This window comes from Orycteropus afer, unplaced genomic scaffold (assembly GCF_000298275.1).
Source record: "Orycteropus afer afer isolate SDZICR_OR568_19922 unplaced genomic scaffold, OryAfe1.0 scaffold00074, whole genome shotgun sequence".
Taxonomy (NCBI): Eukaryota; Metazoa; Chordata; class Mammalia; order Tubulidentata; family Orycteropodidae; genus Orycteropus; species Orycteropus afer.
The window spans coordinates 6,566,576-6,583,899 of record NW_006921661.1 but is presented as its reverse complement, the minus strand read 5'-3'; the positions used below and the strand labels follow the sequence as shown (position 1 = coordinate 6,583,899).

The 17,324-nt window shown below is 45.1% G+C and overlaps 2 protein-coding genes across 2 annotated transcripts in view; one reads left to right on the top strand and one right to left on the bottom strand.

Moving 5' to 3' along the window:
* RNF169 (ring finger protein 169) overlaps positions 1 to 3,430 on the top strand; it is a 148,112-nt gene extending 144,682 nt beyond the window's left edge. Inside the window, exons 5-6 of the mRNA XM_007940938.2 lie at positions 527 to 626; positions 2,252 to 3,430. Of these exons, the coding sequence (XP_007939129.1) occupies positions 527 to 626; positions 2,252 to 3,430 (1,279 nt within the window). The remainder of the gene's footprint in view (positions 1 to 526; positions 627 to 2,251) is intronic.
* Positions 3,431 to 13,411: 9,981 nt separating this feature from the next.
* XRRA1 (X-ray radiation resistance associated 1) overlaps positions 13,412 to 17,324 on the bottom strand; it is a 95,454-nt gene continuing 91,541 nt past the window's right edge. The window contains exons 14-17 of the mRNA XM_042780952.1: positions 15,268 to 15,463; positions 14,395 to 14,510; positions 14,111 to 14,216; positions 13,412 to 13,674 (exon numbers count right to left, since the gene is read on the bottom strand). Of these exons, the coding sequence (XP_042636886.1) occupies positions 13,412 to 13,674; positions 14,111 to 14,216; positions 14,395 to 14,510; positions 15,268 to 15,463 (681 nt within the window). The remainder of the gene's footprint in view (positions 13,675 to 14,110; positions 14,217 to 14,394; positions 14,511 to 15,267; positions 15,464 to 17,324) is intronic.

Below are 17,324 nucleotides of genomic sequence, written 5' to 3'. Positions count from 1 at the left end.
GGCCATTGGAAGCTCAGAAGTAATGAATTAAGGGAGGAACTGCATATAATTTTGATACCCTTCATAAAAATTCAGTGCACATCTCTGCATTTTGTTAAGTGCTTAAATATTTGTTCCATTGCTGATATAGATTGAGGAGAGTTTGGGGCCTAATAAATGGAAAAAGTTGTTGCTTGTAACGGTGATTTAATACTGTATTCACCCTGTTAAGGGAGGTGAAGTATCCTGTCCCTATGTAGGGCTAAACATGGACAAAATAGCCATCACACTTGCCTCATCTTCACAGGGACTGGTTTGGAGACCTCTCTGGAAAGCTCTTTCTCTTTTGACAGGGTGTTCTTAGAATGTGTTTTATTAGTAAATTAACTCATTTTCTATTCTAGCTGCCCAACAGAATTGTCTTTCTTGGTGGGTGGCTTAGAAAGAACAAAGAGTAGATTCTAGAAGAGATTGTGAGATTGTCATCCTTTTTCCTTAACTGGTGTACAGAATGATTTTGACTCTGTCTTTTCTTACTCTCTTTTAGGAATCTAAATTCCAAGATGGAGAGGAGTCCGAGCTGCAATGACACTGCTCAGGACAGAACAAAGAGCAGACTCCGAGCAGCTCCAACCAGCAAAGCCAAGGTAGACCTCAGACACGGCTTTGGGGCTTCTCTAGTCCTGCCTCTTAACTGCTTCTGTTCATGGCCACAGTAGAAACTATTCCAGATGAGAAAAAGCAGAAGGGATCCTCAGCACAGTAGTTATGTCAGAGAATTCTGTAGACAGATACGAAGGAAGATATAACAACCAGATGAGTGGAATTAGGGCCACTATATGAACTTTTTTAAAAGCTCTAGGTATGTTTTTTTTTAATACAGATTATCAATTTTATGTTTTAAGTGTATAGGAATTTCTGCTAAACAATATACTTTCTAGGTTAGGGATTCTCCCTGTTTATTTTTGAGACTCACGTCACACCCTTCATCCCTTTTCTTGCCCTTTCCTTCTTATCTCTCTACCATCATAAGGGAATTATGACAACATACATGAGCTCTGGTAACATAGTGCCTAAGGCATTTGACTGCTAACCAGAAGGTTGGTGGTTCAAATCCACAAGCCACTCCATGGAAGTCTACTTCCATAAAGATTTACCACCTTGGAAACCCCAAGGGGGTTCCTGGAAGTCAGAATGACTCAGTGGCAGTGAATTTGGTTTTTTTGGTTTTTATAGATAAATGTTGCTGCATAGTGTCTATTCAGACAATATCTGACCACATGTATATCCGTAGTCACAAGTCCTATAAAGCTTATTATATTAAAAATTCAAGGTTACATACAAGGGTTCATATCAACAGATGTGCACTACTTTGTGATGTACATCAAAACATTATTATTACTGTATTAAAGATGTTTTAGTGTATCCGGAAGTATTTCTTAATGTTATGCATAGAAAGGTACACTATATACTATATACTAAGATACACATTTGATTAACTGACATTAGATTTGAACCATACCTAACCTCTCCAACTTATATACAAAATCAACTTAAAGACAGACTTAGAAATGGAACGCGTTTGTAATCCAGGGACTGCCTGTATATTATATGGTATTTGCACAGTGTCCAAATCCCATAACATCTTCTGTCACAGAACATACTATGGACGTTAAAGGGACACTACTGTGCGTGTGTGTGTGTATGTATATATATATGTGTGTGTGTTTTATATATATTTATAAATAACAACAACAACAACAAAAAAGAAACTCACTGCTATGGAGTCGACTCCAGCTCACAGCAACCCCTTCTTGGGTTTCTGAGGTGGTATCTCTATGGAAGTAGATTGCCCAGTCGTCCTTCTGAGGAGTGGCTGGTGGGTTTGAACTGCCAACCTTCTGGTTCGCAGTCAAATGCCTTAGGCACTATGTCACCAGAGCTCCCATATAGACACACACACATATAGATATATATACACACATACATACACATATATATATATATGTAAACAAAAACAAACCTGCTGCCACTGAGTCTATTCCAACTCATAGTGACTCTATAGTACAGAGTAGAACTGTCCCATAGAGTTTCCAAGGCTATAAATCTTTATGGAAGCAGACTGCTTCATCTTATCTCCCACAGAGTAGCTGGTAGGTTTGAACCACTTACCTTTTGGTTAGTAGCCAAATTCTTTAACCACTGAATCACCAGAGCTCCTTATGAATAAATATATATACATATATGTAATTATTTAAAAATTGTTTTTCAGGTCACAACTATGACTCCAGCAACCAACCCTATAATTGGTGTCCTCCTGTCTACCCAAAACAACCGCTGTCTCTCAGCCCCAGACTTAGCCATTGAAAAGCGTCTACCTTTCAGCTCCCTCTCCTCCTTGGCTTCCCTGCATAAGCCAGAACGTTCTATCAGTCCTGAGAGCAATGATAGCATCTCTGAAGAACTAAATCATTTCAAGCCCATTGTCTGCTCGCCATGCACTCCTCCCAAGAGGCTCCCCGATGGCCGTGTGCTAAGTCCCCTCATCATCAAATCCACACCCCGCAACCTCAACAGAAGCCTACAGAAGCAGACTTCTTATGAGGCCAGTCCATGGATCCTCAAAAAATGGGAACAGATCTTTCAAGAGAGGCAGATCAAAAAGACCCTTTCAAAAGCCACTCTCACTTCCCAGCCTCCTGAAACAGGGGAAGACTTACTAGTCTCAGAAGTTATCCATTCTAGCAAAGAGAAGCCAGTTCTGGCTTTAAATACAAGACTGTCCAGCGGGCAAGTACCCTCAGAGTATACTGGGCCCACACCTACTGACCTTGATTTTTTCCCTTCTGGTAGCCAAACAAAAGCTGAACAGGGCAGTGATAATAAAAGGAACACTGAGATTCCATTGGAAACCTGCTGTTTCTCAGAACTCAAAGGGGGAGCCAGTGGGACTTCTTTGGAGAGAGAACACTTTGAGGAATCGGGCTTAACCCCAGATGCTAAGTTTGACAAGCCCTGTACAGCCATGAAAATCTCCACAGTTAATTCAGTGCTACCCAAAAACAGTGTTTTGGGTGGGGTACTCAAAACTAAGAAACAGCTGAAGACCTTGAATCATTTTGACTTGTCTAACGGTATACTGGTAGACAATCTAGGTGAGGAACCGCTTCCATCCTTACGTCGGGGCCGGAAAAGACACTGTAAGACCAAGCACTTGGAACAAAATGGCTCCCTTAAGAAACTTCGACAAACCAGTGGTGAGGTGGGTTTGGTTCCCGCAGACCCAGTACTGCGAGAGATGGAGCAGAAATTGCAGCAAGAGGAAGAGGACCGACAGTTGGCTCTGCAATTGCAGCGCATGTTTGACAATGAGAGGCGGACTGTGAGTCGGCGAAAAGGAAGTGTGGATCAGTATCTTTTACGGTCCAGCAACATGGCTGGTGCCAAGTAGCACTTAAAGGACAGTGTTACCAATTTCCTCAAAGTTTTTGGGCTTGATCATTTATTCTGAAGAGCTGAGTGTTCTCACTTTGGGTTTCTTGATGGCAAAACACTGTTTCATGGTTCTGAGATGTTCTAGGGTCTTTGTAGTCAATATTCAAGGGAAATGGGTCTTTGCCTCAGTATGACCCTGGCCAGAAGCACTCCTCATCCCCAGAGTGACCCATCCCTGAGGGCTTCTGGGCCAAATCTGTCAGCACCCTCTTGGAATGAGATTTCGCATGGCCTCGTGCAGGAGCACAGTGGCCAAATGGACATGGTAGAGGAAGGAGGGGATACCTTCTCAGACTAATAGCCCTCCTGGCTTTTTTCAGTAAGGCTTTGTTTTAAATCAACCTTGCAGATAAAAATTAATTTCATCTTTTTCAAAAGAATAGAACAGTGTAGTTCTTTGGCAGATAAAATGATAGATGGTTATGTTCCCCCTCCACTTCCTCCTACCACAGGTAAATCTACCTACCTAAATCATTTGAGCTTATGCTCCCACAAAAATTAAGTTACATTCCTTGTTTAAAAAATAGCATTTGATTAATGCTGTATTTTTGACAGAGCACATTCACAGTCATCGTTTAATTTGGTCTTCCCAGGAGACCTAACATGTAAGTGCTATTAGCCCCATTTTTAGATGAAGAAACTGCAGTGCAGATGTTTCAATTCTCTCAACTACTAAGTGGCATAGCCCAGACTGACTGCTGGGTCTCCTGACAACAAATCCCATGGATTTTCCACACTAAAAAGTTGCCCTAATGGACTGCAACCCAGGGCATGCCAGGGGAGTCTAGGGAAAGCTGGCTGGGCATTGAGCACCATAGTGCAAAATCCACATGCAAATAATTGAGATTGACAGGAAGTATAAATACACACTGTACAGTTATCCCCATCCTCCATGCCTGCTGTTTTCCTGGTGAGGCAGAGTACATCACGCTTCATTATTACTCTCCACATGGCCAAGGGTTATAGCAGTGTTGATCTAAAATCCTAATAGTTCGCCCGGAAGTCAGGCAAAGAACAATGCTGAAACTCCATACTATGGAAACAAGGTATCTAGCTGGATGCAGCTGGTAAATTCAGTCCCATGGACCTTTGGGATTTATTTTCCTTAGCAGCTGACACCATGTGTCTTTTGCATCCCTGGTGGTGCTTGGTGCTTCTGCCCAACTGGGCTCATTGAGAATAGGGATTAAGGTATGATTTTAGGGAATCTCAGATGGACTGGCATTCCCTGTGCATGTATGAACTGTTGCTATAAAGTCATGTGACTGGCATTTTAAGAGACTTACAGAGCTTATATATCCCAATGTACATTGTCCCCTTGGAGTAGTCCTAGCAACATATATAGCATAGTTTTTCCAATGATGTTGCCATTGCTGAAAACATTTCTGGAACTGTCCTCAAAGTCTAGAAACAGATTCCTAGACTTTTAGAACTAGAAGAGACCTTAATGGTCATCTTTTCCAACCTCCTTCTTTTTCTAAGGCAGGGGCTAAGATTCAGAACAGTGGCTCACTTATCAAGGTCACTAGGAAATTAGCACCTTCTTTTGATTCTTCTCAGGATATTTGCCCTTTTTCTGAGGGCAAATCATCAACCTTTTGGGGTTAAAGGAGCGAAAACTTGAAGTTTGAAACTAGTCAGAACTGTTGGAAGCCTCTGGAGAAGAAGGTAGGTTATGAAGAGGGCAGAGATGGGATGGTTTGAGTCACAAATGAAGAGCAGCTATATAGCAGTCAGAGCCTTTTTCTTGTGCAGCTCATAAACAGTTCCCAAAGAGAAGTTCCAGAGATGTCTTAAGCATCATGGTCATCATTGCGATCTGGGGAACCTCCTCGGTGACTGCTTTGGTGGGGTGCTTCACTCACTTGGATGTATGTATTCTGTGCTCTGTGTGTGCACACAGGTACAAGTGTATGCTTAAAAAACATAGATCATTCTCTTTATATTCATACCACTTCAGTGCTAGGTCTTACCAGCAACATATGCTTTCCAGGGGCTGCTGGAGGACATGCTAGTGCCGGGGATAAAACAGCTGGCACTGGTCAGCGAGGACATGGAGGGTGACCTTACTAAATGGCCATAGAGAAGGCATCCGTTACTGCCATTTCATGTATTTCCTTTTTGATCTTAGTTGGTATTATAGGAAGGCTAATCCCATTGGTAGTAGCAAAGACTTATTTTTCCACTTGCCACCTTTTACTATGTTTCCAAGTCATTTGAAAAATACTTTTCAGTTGGAACTGTATTTTGTTTTCAGAAAAAAGATATTTTTAATAGATAAAAATATATATTTTAAATATTTCCCCAAATTAATATTTTGATTTTAAGAAGTTACATAGCAGTAGCAACAAGTTTTAGCTTCAGGTACAGAATGAAAGCTACTTCTTGTTGAGCAAATATTCCAAATACTAGGTCCGGCTTGCTTTTTTCCCTTGCACCTAATATGGTGCCTAAATGGTTTGACAGTTTTTGTTTTCCAAACTTCCTGCTGAGTAGTGGTCTCTCAGATATGGGCAGAGCAGTTTCCTTAAGGAGGGAACAGGGTTGATCTTTAACCTACTTGGCTTTGGAGGAGGAAGAAACCACTAAAGTATTGTTTGTATTTTGAGATGCTCCCCATACTTAATAGCCAAAGCCTGAACCCTTTTTTTTTTCTGAAAAGTTTCCTCCTTGTCACTGGATTGTGGTTACAGATGGAGTTGTTGGCATGACCTCTTTGGGGGAAAGAGTGAGAAAGACAAGGGAAATGAGCACATTGGGGAGAGCTCGTGAGTTAGAATGAGGGAGACGCTACTTCACAAAACATGTGTCTCTCACAAGTCGCTGGAGTCCAATTCACCATACACACTGCCCTCATCCTAACTCTATTCCTTGTGTATATGCATTCTGGTTTTTTGGCTCCACCCCCCACCACCACCACTGTATTAAAGGGGAGGTTTAGAGAGGTCAGGGGGTGGAGGTCATTCTGATGGGTCCAGAAATGGCAGTGCCCTGAGGAGGCGGCTCTCAGCCTTTTTCTGTAGAGTAGGAAAGAAGCTTTGGGAACATTGATTGTGTTAGCTGCAAGAAGACCTCTGGGCCCATTGGGTCGGTAATACGATAGGGGTTATGCATCCAGCCCCTGACCCCTTTTCATATAATTGCCTCTTTTTTTTTTTTTTAAGTGTAATTCTTGACTTAGACTTGTTAGGAAAACTTCTCCTAGGTGACTTCATTTATTACTTTTGTATACATTTAATTTTTTATTTTTGCCTGGAGGAAATGCTAGTGATGAATGCTTTTTTTGTTGTTGTTAATTTTCCCTCGAGGAAAAATGCCTTTTAAGACATTAAAGCTGCTTAGTTAATTGCTGATGACTAAAATAGGAAGCTGCCCCGTGCTTGACTGATGAAGTTGATGACCTGAGGCTTTGCTGTTCGCCATTTCATTCCATTTGACAGATGCTTCCTGAGCTTCAGACTCCTGTGCCAGCCCTGTGCTGGGCTGTGGAGGTGGAAAGGTGGAAAGGACAGCCCATGCTCTTGAGGAGCTTAGAGTTCTAATGGAATGTGTTTGAATGTGTATGTGGCTGGAAAGTTTGTTAATGGTCTTATGGAAACGCCACTTCTTTCATAGTGATAGTTTTGGATTGTTCCATTCAGGATACTGTCCAGCACCCAGCATGCTGCCTTGCACATTTTAGAGACCCCATCAGTATTTGTGAACTAGATTGAAACACTGCTTTCTACTTCCTGCACGATTTTAACAGGGAGAATGAATTTTTTCCTCCAGTGATTATAGGACAATAACCTCTTTTCAGGAGCTGTTCTTGGCCTAAGCCCCAGGAAATGAGGCAGGTTGTGGATCACTGACATGGTTAGAGGAAGCCCACACCTCGACTTAGCAACCTCTTAACCTCCTTCCCAACCAGACCTCTCACCAGAATTGGCAGCAACTTGGGATTTCTTTTTCCTGCTTGGCTTTTCATTGAGATAGAGGACCAGCAGGAGAGAGGGCAAAAGAAAAGTAGGAGGCTGGATCATAATTACAGAATATTAAAGCTGGAATGGTTGTGAAAATCAAGTTAAACCTCTTCCTTTTCTTTTTTTAACAGATGAGGAACTTGACGTCCAGTGCTGTTTTATTTTTTTCTAGGGTCTGACTAAACAGACCTTAAAATGACACACACACTTTGCTAATGAGGAAGACACCCAAATGATTTAGGAAGCTTTTTAACAGATTTTCAGTCCTGAGTTTTTTCAGTTAGAATTAAAATGTACCTGTATTTCCCAAGTACATCCCAGGGTAGAGAAAACCCCCATAGTGTGAGTAATGTGAATATGGGATTTTGGAAAGCAATATATTTTGGTTGGAATAATTGTCCTTTAACTACCAAGGCTTAAAAACCAGACTTTCATTTTTCATTTTAAAACAAGAATTCCCTAGGGGACTCACATCTTTTTCAGCTAGCCTATTCTTCCTCAACTCATAAAATGATCTTTCAGCCTGGTCTTTAGGGGTAAGCATAGCTGGTTATGAATTCTTACAACTCAATGAGAAAGCCATTTTCTTTTTTGAGAGGGTGGTGGTGGTATGTGACTAGAGATAAGAGCCGCTGAATAAATTTTCCTCCAAAGAGATCCAAAATGCATCTTTACACATGATCATTATCCACTGTAGCTGAGAAAGCAGAATAGAGACTTAAAGAGATGCAGAGTTCACCAGTTTAGAGGTTGGCAAATTACATGAAGGAGAAAGTGCCAAGACTGTGCACACTGTCCCATGTATTAGCAGTATTATTTTATTAACAAAAATATTTATTCACTTTCCTTAAATGTATTGTAAATAAGAGGGCAACTTCTCACAGCCTTCTTCTTGTGGGAGGCAACCCCAAACTCTGGGCAGGCTCCTTCTCTACTTTTTCTGATGTCTTAAGAAATAATTGGTCAAAGCCAAGATAAAGTAAGGCTTGTTCATGTTCCTATCATCTCATTTGAAAAGAGGTAAAAACAGGCAGTGCCCTTCTCAAATATCAAGGTGTTGGAGCTCAAGAGTAGTTTTTGGGCCCTGACTCTGGATTCATACAGCAGCACTCAGACTCCCCTTGTTGGCACTGCCCACTCCCCAACCTATGCCACCAAGGGGAGCAGAGACTCAGTGGATTCAAGTTTGCATCCAACATGACGCCACCAACCCTTAGCCTCCAGGTGCACTTAAAGTTCTAGTAAGAGAAGAGATACTATGCAATGGAAAAATATGATTATCTTAAATGCCAACTAATTTTTTTTTTCATACGATTTGCTGTTTACTCTCAACTCTGTACAAATACTGTTGTCGTCAGGGCCTTTCTCCACCTGCCTAGAAGTAGAAAATGGGTTGTATATTGGTTGTATTCGTCCTGCTCCCTGCATTAGAATCTGAGAAGGGGCCTGGATCCTTGTGGACTGCACTGCTGGCTGCCTCATCTCCTACTCATCATAAAGAGCATTTTGACAGAGACAGAAGACTCAGAACAGGGTATGCAAGCCCTGTCAAGGACGCTTCTGCCAACAAGAAAATGACGCGGAATCAAGCAAGATGATGTGTTATTTAAACAGTACCAAAGTGCATTCTTTAATGTATGCCTGCCTGGTTAAGGAGAGGCCTAAATTGAGAATACAGTAAACTCATGAAAGTCAGTGTTCTGTTTCTAGTCAAAGTCTTGTCTCTGGAGAACAATCTCTGACAAACCTGAGCTACGCTTAGAGTATGTGTGCTCTCTTATTTTTTTATGCTCTCTTTGCTTTGGGAGATGTACCATGTTGGAATGTATGCTTTGGTATTCACAATGATGGGGGAGAGGATAGCTGGGATGAGGTTTCCATAGTTTCCATGGCGAACAGTTCCTCCTCTTGAGCTTTACAACTGTCATTCTGTATTCAGCCATCATATTTCTAATGAAGGTATCAAGAAGGAGTTTGAGTAGAGAATGAATATACAGGATGACATTGTCTTTGCACGTTAGGGCTGTATTCAGAACATCTGTTTTTTTTTTTTTTTTTTTTTAAATACCCTTTTTTGAAACCATTGCTTAGGAGGAATTCACCAGAATCCCCATGGTGTCAGTTTCTCACCCAGCAGAGAACAAATGGGTCTCTATTCCTTCTAAACTAGAAAAACCATTTTGAAAGACTGTTGTAAGAGTCCATGCCATACGTGGTAAACTTGCACTTGGTCCAACCCCTTTAAAAAAAGAGCTGTTAAAATGATTTGCAAGAAACAGTGCAGCTAGTTGGAGATACGAAAATGGAACTTGATTGTCCTTTGGCCCCTGAAGTAACAAAATGCTCTATATACCACACTTATTAATTCCTCTGTAGCCTGGTGTGATGAGTGGCGTGGCTCTCATTTTACACATGGGAAACTGACCCTGAGAGTTATTCATAGCCTGCAAGCTGGGTCCTCTGAGCCACTGATTTCTTTTTCTTTGGCACTGCTGTACTCCTCCAGGTGCTTTACCTAACAGTGGTTCCAGTTGCTTTCTGGGTTGGATCTGTTCCTCTTGGATTGGCCTGGCAGGGCTATAGAGACCAGACTTTTTGTCTTCCTTCTGCAACCCCTTGAAGAGTGTGAGGTATCTCAAGGCATCATGAAATGTGGGGACACAATCTGCATCCAAGTGTTCTCTCTCCTTTGGCCACTCAGCTCTCCAGAGTACTCATTGGCATCTTGGATAAGTGACTAGAAAAACAGAATGGACCTACCCTAATCTTGGAGGATTGGTTGGGAGGAACCAGTTTTCTGGTTTGCTCTTGTTTGAACATTGGAGAAGGCTCAAGAGTGCAGCAGCAGCTTTCCATTTGCCAGTGGGAAATAAAGGGTCTCTGGGTAAGAGAACCAGCAGAGGGGAATGAAGCGTCCAGTGATAGACCAGCTGTACTGGGGAGAGTGAATGACTGTGCCCAGAACAGGGTTGGGGGTGGCTGCCTTCATTAGCTGTGAATTCTTACTCATTCGTTTGATAAACCTAGTCTCAGACTGATTGGGTCATGTTTTTTCAAAAGCAAAAACTCAGGAATCCAAGAACTAGAATTTACTCCAGAACCCTCACAGTTTGTTCTTAACACTAGAACAGCCCATAGAGATTGAAAACCCCACTGATGCTATCCCACTGCCATCAAGTTAATCCCAACTCACAGTAACCCTGTAGGACAGAGTAGAATTGCCCCCAGCGTTTCCAAGGCTGTAAATCTTCACAGAAGCAGACTACCTCTTGCTCCTATGGAGTGGCTGGTTAAGTTTGAACCGCTGACTTGCCCTGTATCATACCACAAATAAAGCATGGATTAAAAATTGAACCTTGGTCGTCTTAAGTCCAGATTGTTCTGGAGATAAAATGGACACAACTGGTAAATGGATATACAGCCTCCAAAGATGGAGCCAGACATTCTGTCTCAGGATACTTAAAACAGCAGGCAGGTACCCTTCCTGCTGCTGTTTGATTGGAACAAGGTGTTTTTAGGAGAATGAGGAGGGTCCCAGGGGTCGATTTCTGGATCAGTTATCCTTTGTATGCCCAGCACTGGCTTCTAGCGTCCTCAGCGATAACTGTTGGTTATGGTGTACAATCCCAAAGACGGCTGGCAGGAGCCATTCCCATTCTTTCCAGCATACTCATTCAATTTCATCACCTACTGGACCTGGGATGGGCACCAGAGGTATAACCAGTTCTTGATGTAACAAAGTGTGGTAACTTCAGTGGAATCATGGGGACACAGAACAAGAAAGCTCATTTCAGCTTGGGAGGAGAGTTCAAGGACACAAGCTGAATCCCAGAGGGTGAGTAAGAAACATCAGCTCCCATGTGGTGGAACCTAGCTCTTCTAGAGTAGCAGTTACTGGCTTCCTTCTGTTGACAGTTTGGTTATACATGAGGAAAAAGCAGCCAGCACCTATAAACCCACTCTACAAGGTGGGAAAGCCATTTGGATCAGAAATTCAGACATCCTGTCAATATGGAACTCTAGGCTGAGACTAACATCAGTAAATGTAAAAACCTTCCTTAGATACCATAGGTCAATTTCAAGGATAAAAGAGGGGAAACAGTTCTGATAAAGTAATCTTTGTGATGAAGGCTCAGTAAAGACAAAGGGGTAAATGTCATTGGTTTTAGGAATGGTTGGCCTAAAGTGTAGCTTCTTTAGGATGTTCTTACGTTGATGAAGGGTTGGCCTGGCTGGGTAGAGAGCAGATTCAAGCTTGGCTTAAAAGGCAGAGAGGTTGGACCACTGGGGGGCTTCGGAAGACAGCCCAATGGTCAGAACTGTCCAACAGCTTTCCTGATGAAGGGACCGCTTTTACAGAGGGTGAGCCTCCTATCACTAGGTGTGCAAGCAGGAGATGAAAGATATGTTGGGGGCAATTGCAGGAGGCTCCCTGCTTTCTGATTGGAACAGAGCTGTTACCAGGAGCCTTTAAGGCCTGAGAGACTGAGTATAGTGTTCTCACTGAAGGGAGCAATCAGATGGTTCTCCAGAACTGGGATGAAGCAAGGCTTACAGTGTGAATGTTGGGGCCGATTTTCCTTCCTAATAGAAGGGTGGTTTGGGGCCCCTGGTGACCCAGTTGGTGGGTCTGCAACCTCTTGGGCCTCTGCACATGACTGCTGCTGTGGGTAACAATGTATTGCCTGCCTCTGTTCAGGTGCCTGTGTGAATGGTTAAGTGTGACCTATGGATGTCAGTGTACGATTTGAATGTTTATGGTTGGGTCTGAGCACAGCTGTGTGTAAGTATTTAACTGGGCACAGGTGTGAGATCATGCAGTTGAGTATGCAAATATTTCTGTGTCCAAGTTTCACACTTGGAATGCAGCAGATTCTCCACTGTGCTTGTTGAATAGATGATGTCTCCTGTCAGACCTGTGACTACAGGACTATTTCTATAATCACCTTAATTGCAACTTAGGTTGTGGGAGTCTGTGCGTTGCTGTGGACGGCTGATTGTTGGGCTGCTGCTTCCTGGCTCCTGGGAACTGTGAGCCTGCTACCTGGGTAGGAACTGTAGCATTGTACCCAGGGCAGTAGCATTAGGAGCAAGGGCTGCCTGGAAGGCTTGGTCACCCCCAGGTCACCATCCCAAATGTGTAGCCCTAGGAGGTTTCTCCAGACTCTCCTAAGAGGGTGCTGGCCACTGACCACTCACCAAGGATGGGGCAGCGTTGGCCAGTGCTGCGTGACTTACTGTGAACCCAGGCTGACTTGGCACAGTACCAGGGTCCGTCCTAGAGCCACAGCCCAGCCTCACTCCTCATGAGACTTCAGCTGTTGTCCCGGATTAGGGAAATTAGTGAAACTCCACTTTGTAGCACCAGCCATACGATCAGAAGGGAATCCCAAAGTCTCCTCTAACCCCCTCCCACAGAGGGAAAAGCTGCCCTGCAAGAAAAGCACCGCTTCTAGGGCCTGGAGGCAAGGGTTTGACACCGTGCCCACCCTTCCCCTCCCGCGCCCCCTCCACCCCGCCCTCTTACTGGCTTTGAGCGAATTAGTCGACTCTTCTGAACCTTAGGTTCTTTGTGGCTTCTCTGTACCATTTCCCCCCTGTGCGAGGGCAGTTATCACAGTTCTGTTGTACATGTGTGACTAAGTGTCCCGTAGGACTCGGATGGACGCATCGGGAACTTTCTCCCGGTGTGACAACGCGGCAGCTCTGGCCCGGGTTCCAAGAAAGACTGCGCGGTGATCGTGCTCTCTGCACCCATTCTTTATTGCTGCTAGGCCAGGCGCCGGTTCCTAACCTGGCCCTGATAGGAGGGGTCCTGACGAGCTCCCCGCTGTCCCGCGGCCAGCAAGCGAGGCCGAGTCCGGCTGCGAGGCCCGCACCCGACCCAGTCGGCCAAGAGGCGCAGTCTGGCTACAGAGCCCTGTGGGAGGGAGGCGGGCGCGGGCCGGACTGTGGGCACAGCCCTTTGCGCAGCCCTAGCCTTTCGAGTCATTGGCCGGCGACTCCTGGCAGAACTCATCCATGAACTCGAGGAAGCGGCCGAACTTCCGCTGGCCCTCGCCTAGAGCGGGGCGCGGCGGGGGCGGCGGGGGCGGCGGGGGCTGCCCGAACACCGTCCGCATGGAGCCGCGCACTAGCCGCCGGTAGCGCGCCCGGAACTCCTTCAGCAGCCGCTTGGCCTCCAGGTACTGCTTCTGGTTCACCAGCCGCTGTTCGACCCGACCTCGTAGGACGGCCCCTACAGAAGAGACGTCCCACTTGGCATCCAAGTGGAGCAGCTTCCGCGGAGGGGCACCAGGCATGCTCGGATCCCACCCCAACCGAAGCAGCCGAACGCTGCGTCTAGAGCCCCCTGGAAAGTGGTATGGGCTGGGAGGGGAATGTTAAGGGGGTGGAAGATGACATCTCCAGCTTGGGGCAGTGGGAAGTCAGGGGTGACCCCTCCTGAGTCTGTCTCAAGCCTTTGCTCTTGTTTTTAGCACGCCGTGTGACTAGTCAAATCCCTGCTCTGCCCTGGCCCTCAGTTTCTCCATCTGCACATAGAGGAGTTGTAGCAAATGCTTTCTAAGAGCCCTTCTGCTCTGACACAGCCCTCTGCCTCCCAGCAACAGACAGGAGTGAGTCCTGCTGGAGTGAGTCCTGGCAGGCATGGCTCTCCAGGGCCAGTACCATACCTAGAGGAGCCTCTGTGACGTTCCGGGGGTCCCGCATGCGAATGAGGATGTCATCCAGCAGCTGGGCTCGTGTCTTGCGTGGGGGTGGAATAGGGATCCTCTGGGCCTGATGAAACGTAAGAGAAGGTGTTACCCCAGGTTTATGCTCAGACTTTCCTGGCCTCACCCCCTCATAATCACAGCCACAGGCAAGGGAGCACTTGGGGACACTGGCATGACAGCCACATGTGTGACTATGGGGCTCCTGAGGGGCTGCTGGTGCAGTGAGTGAGGTGGGTGTGTACCCGCTTCTCCTTGAGGACAAAGGGTTTCTGAAAAGTGTCCATCCTGGGCTTGGAGGACCGATACAGGAGTGGGTGCTTCAGCATGTGCTGCAGGGCCTGGGCATTCTTCTGGATCCCTAGGGAAGGAAGGCAAGGTGGAGTCAAGGCAACCCCCTCCTCCTTGATGCCTCCCCTGATTTCTCCATTCCCCAATCTTATAGCAGCCCTGAGTAAAAGGATACGAGAGGCCCAATGTAGAAAATACTGCTCCCAGATATCTCCCCAACCTGCCACAGTGCCTTAAGTTCTATTGTTCATTCAGTGAATACTTGTCCTATGTTAGCACTGGAGTAGGGAGAAGCGCTGACCCCAGTGTGACTCCATGAACTTCAGGGAGTTACCCGACAGGAACTGTGATACCCCAGAGTTCAGCTGAGCACCAGTTCTTTTGGAAGCACAGATAACTGTTAACACATTAGTCTGAAGTAAGGGGCTCAGGCAGGGAGCTGCCTCCATTGCCTCAAATCCCAAACGAGGGGGGAGTGGGGTGGTTTGGATGTTCACTTTGGGTCTAAACTGGAAAGGACCTCAGGAATCTGGCTAGTCTTGGTGTTTGTTCAAACCCTTCCTGAGGAGGGACTTTTCCAACTAGAGCAGCTGGGCCCAGACGTGCAGGAATTTCTTCACTCCCCAAAAGCTAGTGAAGGCCAAGGCCAGGTCAGGGGTCCCCTCTGACAGACATTTAAGACAGGGACAGCACACCCTGGCTAGGATAAGAAAGCTTGGCTGCAGTCTGGCTAGGATAAGGTGGCTTGTCTCCAGCCTTGGCATGGCCCTGGTTTGCTATAGGCTGTGGAGAGGGCACCTTGTCCTGGAGCTAGCCTTCTTACATACCCTTTGGCTCGATAAAGTCTGGATCAGGCGTAGCTGTCAGCAGCTCTTCATAGCCATGGTACTTTTGGGGGAGGGAGGCAGATGGGAGCTTCCTTCGAGTCTTCTTCACCTCTTTGGGTGCTGTTGATGGTCTTCTTTGGTCTTTCTCCTTCACCTCTGAGTCACCCTTCTGGATGTAGGTAGGCAGCTCACTTACCTGTGCCCAGGAGGAAAAACATATTTATTCATTCCATTAATAATCCCAAGCATAAGCCCAAGCTCTGTGCTGGTTCCCAAGCTGGACCTGGGGACAGACCCTCCCTCATTAGTGTGCAGATTGGGTGAGAGAAGGCAGAGATGAAAAGACAATGACCATATACTTCAATAAATACAGTAACAGAAGACAGCCCAAGGGCCTGGGTGAGCCCAGAGAAAGTCCTAACCCAGCCTGGGGGTTGGAAGCTTCCCAGAGGAAGTGATGCCTTAGCCTGAGCTAAATCTTGAAGAACTAGGAGAACTATTTCCAGGCAGAGGTGGGGAGTGGAGTGGTCTTCAGGTGGTGAGAAAGGATGATGTTGTGGGCAAGGAACAATCTAGGCAAAGGGGCAGAGGAGCAAGGGACATTTAGGGGAATTAAGAATTGGTATAGCTGGAGTGCAACATGAAGAGACAGACAGCTGGAGCAGAAAATGAAGGCCCAGGTCAATTGTTGTTAGTTGCTGTCCAGTCAGTTCAGACTTTTGGCAATTTTACGTGTAACAGAACAAAACGTTGCCTGGTCCTGCTATCTTCATGATCATTGCTATGTATGAGTCCACTGTTTTGGCCACTGAGTCAATTAATCTCATCTTCATTGAGCCTCCACTTTGCCAACCATGATGTCCTTTTCAAGTGATTGGTAAAAAAGTCAAGTAAATAAGTCAAAGTTTCACTATCCTTGCTTCTAAGGAATATTCTGGTTCTATTTCTTCTAAGGCTGATTTGTTCTTCTGGCAGTTCACAGTATATTCAGTATTCTTTGCTAACACTACAATTTGAATGTATCAATTCTTCTTCTGTCTTCCTTTTCAATTTTTGCATGCATATGAGGTAACTAAAAAAAACCATAGCTGGAGAGTAGAGACAAGATGGCATCCTGCTAACACACTCCACCCAATCCTTCTACAACAGAGACCCAGAAGAACCAAGTGAAACAAATACAAATAATGATCCTGGAATTCTGAGCGTCTCATAAGAAGATAAAGAATTAGACTAAGCACTGACTGGAAAGGGAGATGGAATGAGGTCAGTGACTGGGAAGCAAAAAGAAGCTGGGAGCAGCCAAAGAGTAGCCATTTTAAACAGAGAGGCAGAAGAGGAGTTAAAAAAAAAAAAAAAAAAAAACTTCACAGAATCCACATAGTGATAAATACACAGTGTAGACAGATCAGGAGGATTTTAAGGTGAGCTGAAGTTGTGGTACTGGGAGAGGAATTTATAGGGAAGGGGGTCAGACTTTCAGTGGCACAGGCTGTAACAGAACAAAGAGGGAGCCAGAAAGGGAATAAAAGAACTCATAGCGACTCTTTTTAGGATGGAGTAGAACTGCCTCGTGGGGTTTCCAGGGCTGTGGATCTTTGAGGAGGCAACTGCCTCATCTTTCTCCCACAGGGTGGCTGGTGGGTTCAAGCCCTCAGCTTTCTGGTTGACAACCAAATGCTTTAAATACTATGCCACAGCCCTTTGAGCTGACAAACAGAGACCCACACCCACATTCCTCCCAGTTATTCTACCAACCCAAGGACAGCTGGGGAGTGCCCCACTGATGACAAGTTAACAACCAAAGAAGGACACCTGCCCCACACATCTGGATATAATGAAACAAAGTTAAAAAAAGAAATAAAAAAAAAAGGGTAAAACAAACCAACAATCAATAAATAAAGACAACAACTTCAAAATGTCTCAGAGACAACAGAAAACTTCAATTCAAACAAAGAAACAGGACAAGACAGCACAAGCAAGTGACCAAACTAAAAAACTAGGAAATCTCCCCAAGGAAGAACAAATAATAGAACTATCTGATAAGGAATTTAAAAATA